The following is a 22064-nucleotide window of genomic DNA, read 5'->3' as shown; positions in this document are numbered from 1 at the left end:
GGATGTTTAAATATATGCATCTATTTGTTAACAAAGGCTATTTAGAAAATATGGATGTTGTGCTCATTCCTGTTTGAACAGTGTAGATGATGAAAATACACAGAAGAGCCTATGGAGGACCAAGACAGTTATTGAAAAAAAAACCCCAGCCATTTAAAATGTAATATTTAAATCATGCAATTGGAAATCCAAATTGAAAAGCATTTTCAAATTGCACATTTTAAATTGAATTATTAAGGATTAATTGTAAACTGTATTTATTAACCCATTTTCAAATATTCGAATGGAGATTTAAAAACCAAAATTCATAAATCTGATCATAAATATTTATTTTTCTTTAATAATCACACAATTAAAAAAAGGCTTTTCCTTATTCCCTTGCCATTTTCTTTTTCTACTTGCATTTTCAAATCGCTTTTGAAATTGAATTATGTTTTTGCTTTATCTGCCCTATTTATCTTTTCTGTGATCCTTCTGGTCCCTGAACATACTAAAAACCAGTTTAACCAATCACAGTTGCACCTCAGAAGTAACCAGGTCCCTCATTGGTCATTTTGTTAACCAAGTGTGATAATCTAACAAATAAGAGAGTTTAAGTGATTTCCAGAGTGCTGTGGGACAAGAAGAGTCGCGGAAAAGGTAAATGGAGATGGTTAAGCAAGAAGAAAATGTAATTTCCAGAAGGATTTGAAAAATACAAGTTTAAAAAGAAAACGGAAATGGAATAAGAAATAACCTCTTTAAATGTACGATTAAGAAAGGTATTTAAAATCAGATAAATCAAATTTTGTTTTTGTTTTTTGTTTACATTTAGAAATAGGATTTGAAAATATTTTTTTTAGATTCAGTTTTTGATAATAGATTAATAAATACAACATACAATCCACTTTAATAATTCTGTTTAAAATTTGCAATTTTAAAATGGTTATCAAATTGGATTTAAAACCATTTAATTTAAGTTCTAAATTTGATATGGCTTTTTTTTTCATATTTCAGTGACACTCTAGGTCCTCCATAACAGCCCACTTCACAGAGGTGAATACAAATTAATTATTTTGTGAAATGCACTGTACGACACAGGCTAATGTACAAACCTTCATTTTTTTTTTTTTTTTGGTTTAAGAACGTAGAACATTAGCTCTTTGCTACATATTTGACTTCTTTTTTTTTTCAGGACAGCTGTCTCTCAATTTGACCAGAACTATTTACATGCGTGTCAGTGGCGTGATGGAAGGCGTAAGTATGTCTTTACTCAGTATAGAAGACCATAGCTCTTTTTCTACTCTAGATAGTGTTCTTCACCCTGCAAAAGGTAGAGGATAGGAGCTAGGAAGGAGAGCTGGGAGCTAAAAATCAACATGTTTCCATTAAATCCCCCATTAAACCTCAGCCACAGTAAAAACTGAGTCAATAGCTATGTCTAAGGGAGAAAATGGACAAAACAGGGAAAAAAACAGACCAACTGTATGATCTATAATAGAAGGTCTTAGAAGCAGCAGTCCAGCTAAGGCCTTCATCCAGGATGGTTTAACATTGAAACACAACCAGGTCAGATGGAACTACAGCAAAATGAAAAAAGGAGGTATTTATGTGATCCAGTAGCCTAAGCTTATAGCAGCATAACTACAGATGGGAGACAATTTAAAATTTGGACCAACCTTTTTCATTAGCGGTTTTTCCCAAATTCTGCTTCTCATGTAGATACTCAATAAAGGTTTTTAACTATTTTTTTATTTTTTATTTATTAATTTTATTTTCACAACAAAAATGTAAAAACAGAATAATGTTTCACTAAAAAAGAAAATGTGATGGACAACTGCCGAAAAACCCTTAAGGGGCTTGATGAGTGGCAGTCTCCATGAAAACAAATATATTTCACCATTTCAAACATCTATATAATATTGTGTGAAAAAAACAACAAAATTTCTTTGTATAAAACAATTTAAAACATCTTTTAGACCACAAATCCTTACTGAAAATTCAAACAACTTAGTAGCAGCAATTTTACTCTCCGTTTAAATTGTTCTTTAGAAAGATCTGACAGTGATGTGGGAAGACTGTTCCATATCCTTGATCCTCTATATAATACACTAAACTGTGTTTGAGTTGTGCGAGAGTGAGACCAAAACATGAGTAATTATTTAACATGAGTAATTGTTTAAAGAAGCATTTTCTTTAAACAAAACATCTTTTAGATTATTCGAAATAATCTGTTTTGATAATTGTTCTGCACAATCTTTCAAATTCTATTTGAGCTTCATGAGGTCCTCGCAAGGAAAGGTTTACCAAAAGCTTTGCGAGTAGAAATATGAAGACAGACAAACCACTAGAGCCCGTAGTTTTGATGGGTATTGTATATCTGGGTAAATGGTAAGCAACATTTTTAATTTAAGAACTTTTCAAACTATTCGATATTTCAAAATGTGATTCAGCATACCATATAACATCTCCCACTTAGTTTCACAGGGATTGACAATGAATACTCATCAACCAATTTCTTTTTGTGATAAACTAATATCTGTCATTAATCTTAAATCATCAGATTTAATGTTTCATCTTCAGTTATCTTTTACTGCCATGCAGCTCTTCGTAAAGCAATTTGCATTCAACACTGGGGAATCTAACAGATGAATTATCACTGTTTTCATTAGTGATACAGAAGCAGGTGTTCTAATGGCTGCTTCTCTGCCTGCTGGGGTCAGCTTTAATGCACAGAGAGCTAAAAAAAAAAGGTCCAACTAGGTCAGACATCCATCAGCCTCCATTACTGCATATACAGCATCAAAGCCAGGATACTTGTTAGCCCTTTTGTGATTTAGGTGTGTGCTTTATTTTTGTGTGCCTTTAAGCTTTCTGTAGGGACAACAGTTAGTGCTCAGCCTTAAACCATAGGCTCAAATGGTGAGTTCTGGTGAGCCGAGTGTTATAAACAGCTGCTTTACGAGGGAGGTCTTCAGCAGTGGAAAGTCAGGGGCTGTGTGGGGGGCAGCAGAAAGTAATCCCCTCCACCTCTCTCTCATGTCATCCTGTTTACCCCTGTGTCTGCCTGTCTCGGTTCATCCCTTAGACTTGTAAATAAAAAGATTAACTTCTGTCTCCTCGGTGCAAGTCGGATGTAGCTGGCAGGATGATTTGAGTTGATGTAAACGCAGTGGAGCGGATGTAGCAGCTCATGCCTTCTTTTGGCTTATTAATAACACACACAGAAAAAAAAAAGAAGGTGAGAGACATCTTTCATCACTTTTTTTTTTCATAAAACCTAGTTCAGGCAATGGAATATTTTAAAATGTTCCACTGCAGCCACTAGAGGTCACTGCTGCAAAGAATACAGTTGAGACAGCTTCCACAGTGGGATGCATTGACTTTTAATAGGGTGGGGATGGAAATTAGTTGGTCTAACAGGGATGAAAATAAGTTGGAGTTGTAATCAGCTCAGCAGCCTTCACACATTAAAGGTGAGTTTTTTTTAATGTTTGAAGCGACAGTATGAGGCTGCAGCTCTTCCCAAAATAATCCTCCACTCACTGCCTGAGAGGCCGGTCAGCCTTCTACTTCAAACTACTTCAGATGTCCCTGCTAGAGTATTTCATAAAGGAGAGACTTCATCTTTCCCCTTTCAGTTGTCTTGTTTGAGGAGCCTGAGTAACCATGGCATCCTGGAAGGATGCTGGAGAAGGCTAAAACGGAGCTCAGCCTGGAGGGAAGCAATCATCAATCATTTTGGCAGCAGCCTTGTCTCACACAGGCACACCTTTTACCCTTCACAGGACATTTTTTAATCAAAAACAACAAAAACAATTTTACTTGAATGTGTCACAAGCTTAGTTTTTGATGTGGATGTAGGAAGAAGTGTCCTGGCAACAAGGGATGCTAGGAAACGACTGACAGTGCTTCCTCTATTCTGCAGATTTTCCACTTTAATACTCCATACCTTTAACAGACTCAGTCATTTATCTAATATACACCTTTAGATACTAAAGATACTAAAGTCTTTGTGTTTTATTGCCTTAATCTTCCACATTTAGTAGAACAAGAAAGTGCTTAAACTGGTGCAATAAATGGATATTTCAATATTTTGGGGCATATTGGCAATTTTTTTTTAGATTTTTTTTTTTATATTAATAAAAAATTTGAATTCTGTTACACAGTAAAATTGTCCAAATTAGATAATTACTTTCTAAAGGTGGCATTTCTTAATTTAAAATAGATTATTGTTTATTTAATTGAAAAAAGTTACTGCAGTTGATTTTTTTCCTTGCACATGTGTTGGTTAGGGTGGGGTAGTTAGTCATTTAGAAGGGGCAAATAATTTTATGCGCGAGCTAAAGCATGCAGATGGAGAACCGGGAGTTTGGTTAGGATGTTTGGTGCAACCTAAAACTGTCTGTTTTTTTACTGCAGTTATTTCTTATATATAATTTCCTGTATTCTGAAATCTAATGATCTCAGATGTTTTCTTGAATTATAAAGATTTCTAACAACTTTTATCTCTTCATAGGATTAATAGACATACTGAAATTAAGAAAACAAATGCTACTTTTTGTTTTTTAAATAATTGTGTACAATTTATAATTTGGCTAGATTTTATTCCATATCCAGTGCTTAAATAGTTTCCCTTGAAATTAAAACCAATATTTTTTTTCATCCGTGTGTTTTGGAATCCCCCCTTATTCATTTTCACCTTGACTGGCTGAGATATAACAGAACAGGCTCCTACGATGTTAGATTTAACTCATGCTGAACATTTTAGTCAATTTTATTAACCAGGCCACTACAATAATGAAAAATAAAACATGCTAAAAATGGCTAAGATAAAACTTTGATTAGCCAACATATCTCTGCCACCATTAAGATGTTCACAACACAATCTAACACCATTTAAATCTCAAACACTAACAACTTAATCAGTCCATGAGACCGGTAAAATGTACCAAAGCCTTAAGAATTTTAAATATAATATACAACCAGACTTTGCATGCAAACAGGGACATTTTTATTAATGCATCTTTAATTTTGAGTTGTAATTTAAGTTGAACCTGTGTCTTGAAGCCTGTTCTCCCAGTTTAAGCGCTGAATCTCTACCAGTATGAAGCCTGCAGGGATGTAAAGCTGCAGCTGTATTTAACCCTATGAGGTCAGGCAGTTTTCCCTGAAGGACTCAACTGCTCCAGTTTTGCAAACCTCTCAGCAGGTCCACAGGAGGCTGCTTTTCGTGTTCTCAGAGCCTTATTTCACATTAAATGATGAAAAAATTAACTTTATTTCTATTTTTCACAGCAAGATATTTCTTTCAATGCTCAAAGTGCTTTGTTCTCTCTGCTCCTGTTTGGATTTATATTCTTTGGATCCCTCCAGCTAGTCATAGTCAAGGGGGCATCAGAGCATATCCCAGCGAGCTCTGAGGTTGAAGGTAGAGAAGCACCTCTGACAGACTTAACATCTGTCAAATCTGCAATCTGCTTTGAGCCAGATAACTTTTAGAAAAAACAGAAGAAAGAAAATGCTGAACTGAACGCAAACGTTTGCATCTTTCAGCATCAGATTGTGAAAGCTTCAGTATGGGAAATCATTAAACACAGGATGCTGAGATTTGACTTAAGGGAACATCCTGTCTTCGTTTTAGGCTAAACATAAGACAACAGATGAGTTTTTAAGGCGTGCAAAATTTTATATATTTCTTTTGTATCTGGAGGATATAAAGGAAATGGAAAGATGTTTTGGTGCAACAGTAAACAAACAGGAGCAGAGAGACCAAGGAACACAGCAGACGGTTCAGAGACGATGGTGTAAAGGAGTTTTGATTAAAAAAAAGATCCTAAACTGTAAAATTCTGAGTGCAATTTATGTGAGGAAAATTAAAAAGGGATTGAATCCAAAATATTTGACAAAGATTTACAACGACAAGGAAAATCCTGATTACAGTTTTCCATAATACAGGCAGTGGACACAGCCAACAAGAAAGGAACTCTGCTGAGACAAAAAGTAAACTCAAACAAATTAATGACTTACAGTGAAGAAACCATCATACCTGTGTAAAGGTGTCAGAATCAGGCTTTCATGAATATGCACGACAGCAACCCTGGAAGAAAACTTTGGAGGCTGGAAAAGACTTAAGACTGTGATGAAGATTCCCCATTCTGCAGGAGAGTAACCCCACCCCACAGCCAGAGCTACAGCCGATTGGCTTAGATCAGGGACAGCACAAACTGCTTATTTATTTATCCTGTCCAAAGGGTATAGAGCTCTTCTTTTAAAATTGTATTTCAATGTGCTGTTTTAGTTGCTTTCTACAATTTAAAACATTATATACACTTTTTTCTGTTCTTGAGGGCCAGATTCGACCCACAGACCTCCAGTTTGACACATTGGGTTTAGATCCAAGCAGATTTAATTTTTCTGATTATATTTATTAAACCTTTATTTAACCGGGGGGAAAAAAAATCTAATTCAGATTAAAAAACATGTTTTACAAGCGAGCCCTGGCCAAGAGACAGCAAAGTTACTCATTGAACAGAAAATCATTTGCATTACATTCAAATGACAGGTACATAAAAAGAGCATATCAAGTAAAAAAAAAAAATTACTGATAACTGAACCTGACTCAAATCTCTCATTTCTAAAAGCATTTAAGGATAAAAACTTACTCAACTTTCAGTCTCTTTGTAGAACATTCCACAAATGGTGAGATGTGCAGCTAAAGGCTTTCTTCAGTGAGCAACAGCTGATCATTGAATCTCAGGGCATTAGAGGCCATATCTCTCTTCGTTAAGTAATGTACAAATGTAAGAGGGCAGTAATCTAAGAAGGCCTTGTAGATAAAAGTGTACCAATGACACTGCCTCCTCGTTGAGAGGGAAGGCCATCCCACCCGAGAGTACAGGTCACAGTGATGCGTCATGGCTCTACAGTTTGTCATGAAACTCAACAAAACATGTTAAACAGAATCCAACATTTTAAGCAAGATAAAGTAGCATTCATATAAAAAGGTCACCATAATTTAAGACTGATAAAAACATGGCAGAGACGAGGCCCTTTTATATTCCAAAAGAAAAACATGTCTTTTCATGAAAGAAGAAATCCAGTTTAAGTTTTAATTTCTACACAAATTTATCAATAAAAGGTTTAATTCAATTACTATACCAAGGTATTTATATGCAATTACCACTTCAATGACATTGCCCTCCACAGGGGACACTACTGGCAGGGTTTTATTCACCTTCCTATGATTTGAAAGATTAACTTTGTCTTTTCAGCAGTGAGAAATAATTTAATATTAATAAATGAATACTGTGCAGTAATAGAGCCTTTCTGTAGGGAATTAAAAGCCTGTTCTAGAGATTAACCTGAGCAGTAAATAATTACATCATCGGCATAAAAATGCATATTAGCATCAGAGAAACTTTGACTCTGTTGATGATGTACAAGATATATAATAGGGGCTCCAAAACAGGTCCTTGTGGCACAACCTTGTAAATCGTAATGTGGTCGGAAAATTTAGATTTCTCTTGTTTCATAAATTAATTTATCCTATTTAGTCACAATAAAACTTTTCACTCAGTCTGTTTCACCTGCAAGGCCACACAATTCCCCTACCTGAGGGTGTTTGGAGACCAGATATACCTTCTTCCCAAAACAAGCCAGATTCTATCTCAAGGTTTATTCATAATAAGTTACTCTTTAACCAAAGTGTCTGTAATTTGTTTCGACTCTCACTACTTTCAATTCTTTTAAGTAAGGGGAACACACTCTACCCAAGAAGAACAGGGCCGAATACAGAGCAGTACGGGCTGTATGATGAACTGTTCTCTCTTTGCAAAGATATGAAAATAAAGTGAGTGAAATCCATCTATCTCCATTTATTTAACTGGGATGAACAGTTGAATACTTTTTTCCACTACAGATAACAATATTAGAATAAAATGAATCACATTTTATACACTGGGACTTGTTGTTTAGACAGTTTGAAAACCAAGTAACCGCATGCTCTGACAGTCCAATGAGAAGAAGCTTACATTTAAAAAAATCCATGGTCTACAGTGTCAAAAGCTTTTGAAGGAACAATATCGAGTTACAAACATCAAGTGCTACAATTATGTGATTTATCACCTTTTTATGAGCAGTGATAGTGCTGTTATTTTTTTAAAAGACTGATTAATATTGGGAAGGGATTTCATTTAAAAAGAGGAACTCTTTCAGTTGATCAAAACTGACTCCAGAATTTTGAGTAAAACACATACATTGAACGTTGCCTATAATTGATAAGAACTGACCGATCACCTCCTTTTAATTCAATTAAATTCAATTAAGTTTATTTATAGAGCACCATTTCTCAAAAAATCTCATCTCAAGGCCCTTTACAGAGAATATTCAAGAAACCTCCAGAAGAACCAGGCTCGGAGTAAGCAGCCATCAGCTGAGGATCACTGGGGTTCAAAGAGATAGAAGCAGACATAGAAAAAGAAGCAGAAATTCAAAAGGCAACTGTTAATAAAGGGAGGACAAAATCAGATTTCCAAATAGATGGGATGTCCTTCTTTTTTAGTGAAAGACTGAAAATAATTGACAATGGCCCTGCTATGAAATCAGCTGCCAGTTTTAATAAGTAAGGCTTAATCAAGTCAGCTTCTTTATGCTTTCTGTGGTCTAATTTCAAAATTTTTATGTACTTTACAAGTAAAAGGAGCTAAATTAAAAAGATATCTAGAAAACATAAGAGAATCTGCACAAATAATTCCTCCCAAATCAAAAAGAGAACAAGATGATAATAATTACAGAACATACATTTTATTAAGAAACACAGAAGTAACATGACAAAACATGGAATAAGTTTAAGAGGTCTGAACACTTTTGAGAGGCGTAACAGAGGCCTGAATAGAAAAACTAGGACTAATGAGTGGCCAGATGTTGGACAAAACAAATCCGAATTAGGCCCCCCCCCCCATCCCATCCTGGCTGAGCAGGAACAAGCTGCAGAACATGAGGGGACCAGAGGCAGATTATTCAGGACACAGCCGCAGCGGGATAGAGAGCTCATGAGGGCTGCAGGACTTGACCTTGTCTGAATATTCATGACGACGGAAAAGATATACACACCTTCTTTGACAAGCAAAACCTCTACGGAGAAGGAGAACAGAAGCCAGCCTATGATTAAGAGCAAAAAAATATCTTATCTGGCATAAAGAAAATAATACATCAGCATATATTGGCCGCCTGCCAGCCAGCAGCATCAATAACCATTGACACCATTGTGCATTCAATCAGAGGACAGCAGGGATTTAAAGCTCTGCAGATTATTTCATCATGATGGGAGGTGGATCAGAGCTTTAGTTACAGTAACTGCATCCAGCTCCTCACTGCTGTGAGGGATGCTTTCTGACTGACAATGTCATCAGAGCTCTGCGTGTGTGTGCGTGTGTGTAAGCAGCAGCAGCCTGAAGAAACTAGGTCATTTTCCAGCCTCGATAGGTTGAGGAGCAGTTGTCTGGAGACGCACCGTGCTGCCAACGTGTGCTGCGTTCATGTGGCAAAGAGTCAGGACGTAATCCACACACTCCTGCTATTTTTTATCTGCCTCATAAATCAGGAGAACATGCCTCTAGTGGTGATGAAATCCACAGAGAAACAGGAGGAGGAGGAGTGTGAGCTTGTAATTTCTTGCTCCAGTTCTCTTTGGCTCAGACGCTGTTCATTAATACACAACACGTCAGTCTTTGGGATGCACAAAGCTCTGAGTCATGTAATATTGACACTGGCTTGCAAAGAAACAATAAAAGCATGTGGCAGGATTTACACAGATGATCCTGAACATAATGTGCTGCATCCCCTGTGGTATTCCTGAACATGTGAATGTTCCTGGAGCTTTATTTGAAGATACTTCTTTACGCTCTTTTAACTTTCTGTTTAAAAAGGTTTGGGAATGAACGTTCCTGATGAGGAGCAAAGCTTTAAGGATACATCTCAGAGCAGCAGCAGAGAGGGCTTTCTGTCCAATTCATGTGCTGCAACAAAGCTCGCACCGATGCTGAGGAGAATATTTTTTTTCCTCTTCAGGAAAATGCAGAGAAAGTGAAATAAAAATACTGAAATGATGCAGAGTTGCCATTAAAACAAAGAGCCTACGGCTTTCAGGGCCCACCGATAAAAAGAAGCAGTCTGAGCCAAATGCAAACATCAGCTTGCCAACGTGCTCACTAAGTGGCGATGCCAGCATGCTGATGTAATGCAGCGTGAAATGCCTCTCAAGTTTGCCATCGTTTCTCGGTGTGATGTAATGCAGCAGGGGCATTTGAGGGAATTTCAAACTATTTATTCTCTGAGGAGCATCTGGACAGAAACCTGCTGCAAAGAAAGCTTCCCTTTCTATAAGAAGCGAAGGAACCCAAACATTAAAGCCATTAGAGAGAAGAGGGACAGGGAAGGTGACAGACATGTACAATCTTAAAAAAAATATATATATAGGTGCTTTTTATCATGATATTTCTTAAAGTCGAGTTGTAATGATGTTTTCTCTTAAGTATGAATTAAAAAAACAAAAATATTCAGAAGAATTAGTTTGAATTCATGTGATTTTTCTTTCATTATCGATCAAAAACAAATAAATAAATGCATAATTCATACTGACTCACATGTCGTTTTTATATATAAGAAAATGTTTCTCCACTAAGCTGCAGGTCTCTGCCTTTCATAGACAGACATAAACACAAGCTGCAATGCAAAAAGAGCAGGAATACACAGAGAGCAGGTTTTAAGGCTTTGAGCCGTTTGCAATCCGTTTCAGTGTTGTTGGGAGACTCAGCTAATCATTCCAGCAGAGAGCTGAATTAGTGCCTTGGAGGAGTGAGAACAGGAGTGTTTGCAGCAGTTTGGCCCAGGTGCATGACAGAGTTTCTGCTTGTTTAACAGGAATATATAGGTGTCCATTTTTAGAAATGAGAAGAAGGAAAAGATTCTCTGTTTGCGCAAATACAATCAGTAGTTCACATTACTTCAGCTTTAACTGCTTCTCACAAGTCAGTTTGGCCAGCAAAAAAATCTATACTTGTTCTGGTATCCATGAATTGTTCATATTGTTTATGGGAATTAGGAAAGCCCAAAGTAGAGAAATAACCCAGACTATACATTTGTCATGCTTCAGGAACTAAAGCTATTTTAACGATATTGGACAACCTGCTGCCAGCTAAAATCAGTCATAACTCGGGTAACAGGACCCAGTTCTTCAGGTCCCATACCCAACATTTTATTTGAAATGCTTGTAAGTACCGGTAACAGCATTGCACATGTATTCTGTATGAGTTATTCTGTTTTTTTGTGTAAAATTTATTAAAAATGGCAACATCAGACCATGGCAGCCAGAGTGAATAAACCATGCAGGTATTAAAGCTCCAATCCAAGCAGACCCTCTGTGAATAGTAATTACCACCGAAACCTAATAACTAGTTGTGGCATTCCTTGCAGCAATAACTGTGCTCAAGGATTTGCAGAAACTAACAGCTAGTTATTAAAATGTGGTCTACTCTTTGCCAAAGTCTACTAATTCAGTCAGTGGGGGGTAGTCCAGCAGGGTTTTATGAAGACAGTTTTATCCAGATACAGATTTTGAACACACCCCAACAAAAATGTAATCCATTAAATGCATTTATACATATAGGTTTTATATGTTATACATATATTTCTATTATATATAGTAATCATTATAATACATTTTTGAGGTAGAAGAACAATGGTTCTTAATCTCAGCCCAGGGTCTTTCTGTGTGAACCTAGCTGAGTCTCTGGCTTCCTCCCACAGTCCAGTAACATCCAGGCAGATTGGTCTTTTTTTCTTTAACCCTATGTGGACTGGCCACCTGCCCAGGGTGTACAGAACTACTAATCGTTGGTCAAGGGACCATTTGCTCCTCAGTCCTGCAAGGACCAGGGGTCTAACAATAGGTGGATGATCGGAAGATGCAAAATCTATGTTCAATCGAAACAGTGTAATGCCTGACAAATAATTTTATTTTTGTTCTGCTCACCTTAGTGTTTTTGTTCTTTCCTTTTTTTTTTCCATTTTCAGCTAAACTCTCAAGATACCAAAGGAAAATAAATGTGAGCTGTGAGTGAGAGCGAACCGATGCATAGCAGGTATTTCTTTCTGAAATCCCAAGAGTAACCTGCACTGTGCTGTAAGGTTAGGGCCAAAAAAAAAAAAAATAATAATAATAAAATTAAATAAATTCCCAAAATCTTTATTCAAATGAATTCGCATAGCCATCTCTGGTGTTCCTCTGGGTACTCTGTCTGCATCCCAATGTCAAAAAATACTTAATCTACAAACTGTTTGGAATTGGTTGTGTCTTGCAGGTTTGTGGTGCCCTGTGATAGACCAGTGACCTCTCCCCCTCTGATCACAGGAGGTCTGCACATCTTCTATAAGGAGGTGAGTGAAATGTCTTTAACTAAACATCTCTTTGATCAGTCAAGTCACCAATCTCTGTGCTGTAACAAGCAGTTAGGGGGCAGGTACTATAACTGCCCAGCAACAAACTGAAGTCAGAGAATCATTCAGTTTGGATTTCTTGGCGGTGTAAAGAAAAAAAAATAAATAAATAAAAAGGAGGAGTTGGAGATTTAAAAAATCAAATTATATATTTTATGACTGAAATTAAAACACACTCTTGAAAAGGGCAAGAGAAGTTGTGTTTTTTTATATCACATTTCATTGGCAAGATAATAGAAATTGCTGAATATGAGAAAAGACAAGTACAGTGTAGTTGTACAGAGGCAAAACAAACATTCAAAGAGAATAAAAATAAAATAATAAAAAAAGATGAGATGATTGAAAAAAAATGAACAAAAGTTAGATAAAATATATATTCTTACTAATACAAAGATTCATATTAACTTGGTGAAATAGGCTTTAAGACAGGATTTAAAGTATTAATGTGTTTCAATACACGCTTCAGCATGACCTTGTCTTTTTTATGTTCTTAGGTTTTAGCTCTTTATAACTGTCTGTGATAAGTGCCTTATGTATAAAGTTTACTTACTAACAATTTTAGCAAATGTTCACTTAAAAAGAAACATTTTATGTTTTGCAAGTTTGATGTTGATTAAAAGCCAAATTAAATGTATGTAAATGTAATAGAAATGTAATATAAATGAGAGAGAACCCAGTGGCTATGTAAACATGGAAAAAATTATTTTGGTTTACAATAAAAAAGAAAGGAGTTATCAGCATAAAGAGTAACCTACCGTCTTGACTGAATGACATTTCAAAATGTTTTACATTTCGATATTCAGATTTATTCCTACATTTTTAAATGTGTTTCTATAATCTTTGGAATTCATTTGTTCCTCTAGAAAAGAGATTAAAATGTTTTGCAGTAGAGGGAAGGTTGGAACACTTTTATTCTCTGATATTTTTCTTTCTTCACATAAAATAGCTTTAGACTGTTGTTATAACCAGCCACCAGACTCTGACATCCGTTTGAGATATCTTGGGATGTTCTTGCACATGTGGCCCATTTAAAGTAACCCTAAAGCTTTTGTGAGAACAAGATCTGGGCTTTGACTAGGCCACAGACCCTCCATCTTACCTGGAAGCTTTCTGGTCATTGTAAAGCTCTATGATTCAGATCTCCTTAAATAGCTTATTTTTTTTTTTTTTTTATCTCATTTTGTTTCCTAAAGCACCTACTGCTGTGCACAACTGAATACATGTTGGTAGTGTTTGCAAATTAACTACAACCTACTGCAGTAAAGGATCCTCAAAGTATGGCTCTGCCAACAACAGTTGACAGGCTTCTTTTTTAATCAGAATAACGAGTCCAGAATCGTTTCAGAGGTTCTGGTCACATTTCACTCATTGAACTTTTGTTTGTCTTTCATATTTTCCCCAGAGACTAGAGGTTTTCACTGTGCACACCTATCCAAGTGAAACCTGTGCAGTCTTGTTATTGTAGAGACATGCTTTCATATAAAAAAAAAAGAACCCTGCTTTAGGCCGTATCAAATGTTCAGATCTTTTAAGACTTATTTTAGCACCAGACCTTGACATGTTGGCAGCCGTTTTAAAAATTCTTCAATTTACACTGTGCTGTCTAAGAGCTGAATGTTTAATCTTATTTGATATAAAAATGTGTCCTCAGTTATTCAAGTTTAATTAAATAATCACTTGGATTTTAAGAGCTTATGTATCCAAATATGTCACGAAATATACAGACTATAATAGGCTAACCTACTTCTCTTCACAAATAGGTTTGGCTGAGCTAAAAATGGAAACACTTTGCAGTTTATTTCTCTGAAAATGTGACATTAGTATTTGGCTAACATCTATTTCTTTTTAACTTAAGTTTATTGAGTTTTAACTTTATTTAAAAAAAACATAAGCAAAAGAAACAAGACAAAAAAAAAAACACAAAAAAGCATTGAGGTATAGAAATACAAACCTGTAACTTAACCATTGCATCTTAATCCATTTCAGTCTGTCCTGTTATTCATCCTGTAAAGATATAGACAAAATTAATAAAAAAAACAAAGGCCGTTCCATTTTTCAGTTATAATTTCCTTTCTGCTGCTTAACCTTCCCAACATTTTCTTTGCAGGTCAGAGAAACAGGAATGAAAGAAAAGTGATTTAAGTTAAACTGAATGTTGCCTGGTTATTGGTGCTAGATGGGCCTAATGGATTACTTCAGAAAATGCTGATCTAGTTGGATTTCCACGCACAGCCAGCTATTGAGTTTATGTATAATGCTTTGAAAAAGAGAAAATATTCAGTGAGCAGCAGTTCTGTGTGCCTTGTTGATGCTAGAGGTAAGAAAAGAATGGCCAGACGGGTTTGAGCTGATAGAAAGCCATGTTACTCTAAAAACCAATGGTTAAAACCGAGATATGCAGAAGAGCATCTCTGAGTGCACAACACTTCAAACGTTATGGTGGATGGGCCAAGGCACCACAAAACTACACCAGGTGCCACTCCTGTCAGCTAAGAACAGGAAACTGAGGCTTCAATTCACACAGGCACACAACTGGACAATCAAAGATTGAGAAAACCTTGCCTGATCTGATGAGTCTGGATTTCCGCTGCAACATTTGGATGGTTGGATAAGAATCTGGCCTTAATGTCACAACCTACCCAACCTCTCCATCCCTTCTTCTGATAGCTTCTTCAGGCAGGATAATGTTTGATGTCCTAAATCACTAGTCTAGTTAGTTTAGTCTAGTCATATAGTTTCTTCGCTATCCTCAAATGGTCTCTACAGTCACCAGATCTCAAACCAATAGAGCAGCTTTGGGATATGACGGAACAAGAGATACGGATCATGGATGTGCCGCCAACAAACTTGCAGCATCTGTATGATGCAATCATCTAAACATGGACCAAACTCTCAGAACGTTTTCAGTACCTTGATGAATCTATGAAACAAAGGATAAAGGCATTTCTGAGGTTAAAAAGGGGTCCAACCGAGTATTAGCAAGGTCTACCTAAGAAAGTAACAAGTATATGTATAAATTCCCAATCCGTGGTGATGCATTAACTGAAAAAGGATATAATTGCAGTGTCCATATCATCCAATCCTGCAAAAATAGCCTGATCCAACAGCAGAGTTTAAAGGGACAAATGAACAGAAGCACCTCTGCAGCTTTTATATAATGAGAACATAATGAGCACTTAAAGCTTTGGAGCAAACTCACCTGGTGATTATACAAACCTTTTGTTCTTGCCAACAGCATGAAAAAAAAAAAAAAAAAAAAAAACTCGCCTCGGTCACCATATGTTGCCATTAAGGCTTTAATCATCCAGGAGCAGATGGGCAGATTGCAGGTGACATTACCGTCTGCTGTGATGCCAGAAGGAGACACATGACAGCGATGGGAGTGCCAGAACTGGTCACCGGCATCTTTACTGGGAGGAAGATCACTGTCTTGATCCTGGCAAACATCAGTAGATGAACCGCTATGGCCTGGAACAATATAGATTGTTCAACACTTTATGTCTGTGTTTGATGAATGACGTGTGGAATGTAACAATTACCAGCAAAGAGGTGACCCCGACACTCAAACTGATTGGTTCTGCTTTTACCTCACAGCTCATTCATTACAGACACATTCACAAACAAAGATAAAGGAAGCCATCCTCCCCTCTTCAGCTGATTAATGAGCATGCATCTGAGAACAGGACGCAAATGTTTCACTGAGACCAACAATGTCTGGAATCCAATTATCTCAAGGACTGGAGTTAATCCAAAACAACCGTTCAAGACAAAGTTAACAAGAATAAAAAAAAGTCTAACATCTCTGAATTTTCAAGTTCAAATAGTTTCACTTTGGTTAAAAATGTCTAATAAGTTCAGATTTATAGATAAACATACAAACTTTTGGTTTAATGTCCCGAGTGAGTGGAAATAATCCTGGCTATGTACACTATATTGCCAAAAGTATTTGCTCACCTGCCTTGACTCACATATGAGCTTAAGTGACATCCCGTTCCTAATCCATAGGGTTCAATATGACGTCGGTCCACCCTTTGCAGCTAGAACAGCTTCAACTCTTCTGGGAAGGCTGTCCACAAGGTTTAGGAGTGTGTTTATGGGAATTTTTGACCATTCTTCCAGAAGCGCATTTGTGAGGTCGCACACTGATGTTGGACGAGAAGGCCTGGCTCTCAGTCTCCGCTCTAATTCATCCCAAAGGTGTTCTATCGGGTTGAGGTCAGGACTCTGTGCAGGCCAGTCAAGTTCATCCACACCAGACTCTGTCATCCATGTCTTTATGGACCTTGCTTTGTGCACTGGTGCACATTCATGTTGGAAGAGGAAGGGGCCAGCTCCAAACTGTTCCCACAAAGTTGGGAGCATGGAATTGTCCAAAATGTCTTGGGATGCTGAAGCATTCAGAGTTCCTTTCACTGGAACTAAGGGGCCAAGCCCAGCTCCTGAAAAACAACCCCACACCATAATCCCCCCTCCAACAAACTTTACACTTGGCACAATGCAGTCAGACAAGTACCGTTCTCCTGGCAACCGCCAAACCCAGACCCGTCCATCAGATTGCCAGATGGAGAAGCGCGATTCGTCACTCCAGAGAACGCGTCTCCACTGCTCTAGAGTCCAGTGGCGGCGTGCTTTACACCACCGCATCCGACGCTTTGCATTGCACTTGGTGATGTATGGCTTGGATGCAGCTGCTCGACCATGGAAACCCATTCCATGAAGCTCTCTGCGCACTGTTCTTGAGCTAATCTGAAGGCCACATGAAGTTTGGAGGTCTGTAGTGATTGACTCTGCAGAAAGTTGGCGACCTCTTCGCACTATGCGCGTCAGCATCCGCTGACCCCGCTCCGTCAGTTTACGTGGCCTACCACTTCGTGGCTGAGTTGCTGTCGTTCCCAAACACTTCCATTTTCTTATAATACAGCTGACAGTTGACTGTGGAATATTTAGGAGCGAGGAAATTTCACGACTGGATTTGTTGCACAGGTGGCATCCTATCACAGTTCCACGCTGGAATTCACTGAGCTCCTGAGAGCGACCCATTCTTTCACAAATGTTTGTAAAAACAGTCTGCATGCCTAGGTGCTTGAATTTATACACCTGTGGCCATGGAAGTGATTGGAACACCTGATTCCAATAATTTGGATGGGTGAGCAAATACTTTTGGCAATATAGTGTATCTGATCACACCTCTAACTGGAACAAATTAAAATTTTAATATATACTGGTTGTTTTCCAGTCCCTGCTTTAAATTCAGAGAATAATCATCACATAATGTTTAAATTTGGATTTTAGATCCAGGGGCATGACTCGTCTGTTCCGGAACCAGCTCTGATGTGTTTGAGCTGGTTGCGCCAATAGTGTCCAGCTTTTAACCATCTGACCCAGAAAGATATCCTTAAGAAAAAGAAAGCCTGCAGACGCTAAACGGACAAACTGAAAGCCTACTGGAGAAAACTTTTAAAGGTCAGATGGGTTAAGCCTGAGCTATTCAACATGAGGGCTGATGTGGTGACCGTTTCTGTCCTAGGCTGCGCTCTGGACTCAGTGGAGGAAGTGTCTGAGAGGAGGGTGCTGTCCAAGCCTATATCCATCATGGAAAACACCTTTCCACCCTGCACCGGACTGTAAAGGAGCTGAGCAGCTCCATTAGTGAAAGACTTTTACACCCTGATTGTAAAAAGGAGCGCTTATGCAGGTCATTCATCCGTGCTGCAACCAGACTCTACAATGCACCACTACAACAGCAAAAAACTGAGCATTGTATGATGTGCAATTAATATTTGATACCCTGTGCAATAACCTGGTTCTATCTGAAAGCCAGTGCAATAACTAATTAGTATATATATATATATATATATATTTTAGGGGTGTGCATTGGCACTGCCCTCACGATTCGATTACGATTCACCAGGTAACGATTCGATTCAATTTGATTCTACGATGCATCAAAATCCCATTGACTTCGTAAAATCCGAAATGTGCCTAGATATCCGCTTTCCAAGCTTTTGGTGCGTTTTTAATTAGGCCTACCCGTCTATCGCGGTCATCTCCCTCTGCCTCAGCCATCTTGATTGTTGTTGGTATGCCCCTGGAAGTAATTGAAACTTCACAACTTGTCCATTTGAGGCCAGAAAGTAAACAGTGACATAATCGATTATGGCACGTTGCCGCATCGATGCTGAATCGTGCATGCCCTGCATTGCAATGCATCGCTGAATCGATTATTGTTGACACCCCTAATATATATACACATACATATACACACACACACACATACCCATGTAAATACCCTGTGCAATAACCCTCCATAATAATCCAGCTATAAAACAAGAAAAAAAGCTGTCATGCGGAAGCACTGTATATATCATGCAGCTTTTGTTTCTTTGGCACGTACTTTTTGACTATTTGAGCTAATGTAACGAGTAACCTAACCCACTGTGAGATCATAAAGTCAAATAAATGAATTTATGAAGGACATTTGTTAGTCAACTTGAAGCTTCAATACCAAAAGTAAAGCATGGTGGTTTTAGCATAGCGTTTATGGTTTCTTTTGCCATTTGTTCCACTGTTGTACTGCACAAATAGTAAATGGCCTATACTTTTGACTACTTTATGGCTACATTCACACTGCAGGCCTTGATGCTCAATTCCGACTTTTTTGTGAAATCCGATATTTTTGTTGTTGCTGTTCACATTTCCAAATTTATGCGACTTGTATGTGATCTCTTGTGTGAACTGCAGTCATACAACGCGTGTCCTGCATGCACAGTAGAGGATGCAATGACATCACAGGCCAATGTGCTCTGTGTTTACAGAAGTAAACATGGATGGTATTGCCGGAGCGCATCTAGCGATCTTTCCCTACCATAAAAACACAATCTTTTCAAGATGGTTAAACATAAATACTGCTCTGTGCATCATCGTCTGCCAAGGTTGTTTTTCTTGCTGCTTCTTCATAGCAAGACCCAGAGTAGTGACCTTTGTTGGCTTTGAGGTCTGGCCATTCAGACACAGGTCGCATTTGAAAAGATCAGATTCGTATCGAATTCAGGACCACATAGCAAAGTGGCATGGGTAGCATTGGGGGGAAGAAGAGAGGGAAAAAAACAACAACAAACAAAAAAAAAAATCGGATCCGTTTTGTTCAGATTGCCAAGAAAAGATCATATCCAGGTCGCATATGGGCCAAAAAATCGTATTTGGGTCACTTCAGGCTGCAGTGTGAACGTAGCCTATGCCTCAAAGTGCTGCACACTACATTTAGTCATCGCCAGTGGTGGTGAGCTACATTGGAGCAACAACTGATCTGGGGCAGAATGAGAAGAAAGGCAGCTATAACACCTGCATCACTGGGCCTCTTGACTCCAACAGTAGGCAAGATGGGGAGGGGTGCCTTGCTCAATTTCCAGAACCAAACTGGTTTGCATGTCTTAACTTTTCCGCATCAAGTTTTGTAGATCACCTGCAACAAGCTTACCTACTGCTTGTGTGAAGGAAAACAAATGTCAATAAAATAGTTGCATGTACAATTAAGCGCCCCTTATTCTGAATATTTAAAGATAAGGTGCTAAAAATGTATCTCAAGACAACAGTGAGATAGATGAATCCTGGGAAGCTCAGTTTATCCATCTGGACAGTCATGCCTAATACATGTCCAATGTAGAGTTTAATAATGCAGAATAGAATGATGCATTTTCTATATGACCAAACATTAACGGTTATTAAATAAAATTTCAATGGGATACAGAACCACCTTCGTAGCTCTATTAGGAGTGGTCTCTTGTTCAGCCAAAAACAGGCCAGAATGTCATAGATGTTGACCAAAACCAAAAAAAAAAAAAAAAATTATCTGGTTCTTTGCAGCCTGCAAATAAGGTTTCAAATCATTTTAACACTTTTGGCAATAAATCTTTTCCTCACCGCAGAGTAGAAAGTTTATATTCCTGTACAAACATGATAACTCTTTTTGGGATGGTACTCGTAAACCTGTCCAAAACCTCTGCCAGTGGAAGCTTACCCTGCCAACGTGATCCCTCGTATAAAGATAGGGTAAACAAGAAATGGTGGAAATTTAATCATTTATTAATTTGGCAGAAACTGCTTTAATACAGTGGAGTATATTGAACAGAACTAGCAGGAATTTCCTCTTCATGCCAAACCCATCAGCTTGATTACTCACTGTGGTGAGATCAATGTGGTCATGTTGGTCTCTCAGAGACAGACAGGCTTTGTTTTTGTTTTTTTAAACTCTTAGGAAGGTCTTCCCATCATTTCCATTCCTATTGCTCTGCTGAAGTGGGCATCTTAGAGGACAGCGTTTGGGCCCCAGGAGCAGAGATACAGGATTTCCACTGGTTATCTTAATATCTCTGCCCCAACAAAGATTTTATCCTATGATAAGGAGCATTGGTCTTGTTTCAAATGAAAATACTGGCAGAGAGGGTCTCAACTCCACTGATTAAAAATCACAACACCTATTTTTTTATTTTTTAAAATCATGTTTATTAAATTTAGAAAACATTGTTTCTTGAACAGTTTCATACCAACAGCAGGAAAGAGCTGAAACTGTAAGAGACGCAGATGGGGCCCGGGCCAACCCCTGAGTTAAAAACCATCAGTTCTGGAGCTCTTCTACCACTACTGCTGCCTGGGGTCACCTGTAATTCAACCTGGCATAGCGTAGAAGAGAGTCACAATGTAGTCAACATCTCAAGGTAGAACAGCAAAAGAAATGGGACGTAAGAAAACTCTGTGGACATCAGGTAGAAAAGTTGATTTGCAAAGTCAAGTTTCAAGTCAAGGTATTTCCTGCCAAAAAATACTGAGTACGCAACATTGACATGTAATTAGGTTGCCAAGCCATGTCCTATGTAGACTTAACCACTCAGGGAGAGCTTCCTGCACAGTTTTAGGGGATGAGGACTCGGCTACGCCGAACGGATGTCTGAGAAAGAAGTGCAAACAAAGTCTAAAAGGAGTGTTTATTGAAAAGGTTGCATGGGGAAGGTTAACGGGCGTTTGAACAGAGCAGAGCCTCCCCCTCGTTATTTATCAAGGTGCTGAGAGGGGCGACTCTCTGGAGGGCGAGCCTGAGATATCCTCAGGAGGGAAAACTGTGAGTGTACAGGCTCGGATCCCGCCTAGCGACTCCGGCAAGTCAAACACCTTCTGCCACTCGTCTTTTTCTGGGTCGTATTTCTGTACTATTTCCACCATGCAGCGATTGTTCCAGGAGTAGCCGCCCACCACGTAGATCTTGTTCTCAAACACGGCCACGCCCACATCGCTTTGACCTCGCAGCATGGGGGCAATGGGCGTCCACAGGTCAAGGGCGGGGGAGTAGTATTCGCAACTGAGCACGTCGTCGTAGTCGCTTGTGCCGCGGAAGTGATTGCCCCCTATTACGTACAGCCGGTCGCCCACCGTGCACATGCAGTGGAGGCCTCGCACCGTCGTCATGGGGGCCTTCTGAGTCCATTTATCTGCATCTGGGTCAAAGCACATCAGCTCCTTCTGGAAAGTGTCATGAGTGATACCTCCTGCAGCAAAAAAAGAGAAAAAAACAAAACAAAAAACATTAGTATTCC

At 38.4% G+C, this 22064-nt stretch overlaps 1 protein-coding gene across 4 annotated transcripts in view; it reads right to left on the bottom strand.

The window, feature by feature from the left end:
- Positions 1-20954: 20954 nt before the first annotated feature.
- klhl13 (kelch-like family member 13) overlaps positions 20955-22064 on the bottom strand; it is a 40382-nt gene continuing 39272 nt past the window's right edge. For 3 of the 4 annotated variants that reach the window (XM_038289093.1, XM_038289095.1, XM_038289094.1), the window contains one exon: positions 21529-22016. In XM_038289093.1, the coding sequence (XP_038145021.1) occupies positions 21529-22016 (488 nt within the window). Of the gene's footprint in view, positions 22017-22064 lie in introns of all 4 variants that reach the window. The other variant, XM_038289092.1, reaches the window with a different exon arrangement.

The sequence above is a fragment of the Cyprinodon tularosa genome, unplaced genomic scaffold, assembly GCF_016077235.1.
Source record: "Cyprinodon tularosa strain WSP-4 unplaced genomic scaffold, ASM1607723v1 ctg263, whole genome shotgun sequence".
NCBI classification, from domain to species: Eukaryota; Metazoa; Chordata; class Actinopteri; order Cyprinodontiformes; family Cyprinodontidae; genus Cyprinodon; species Cyprinodon tularosa.
Note: the sequence above shows the minus strand (reverse complement) of the source record. Positions and strands in the feature narration are given on the sequence as shown.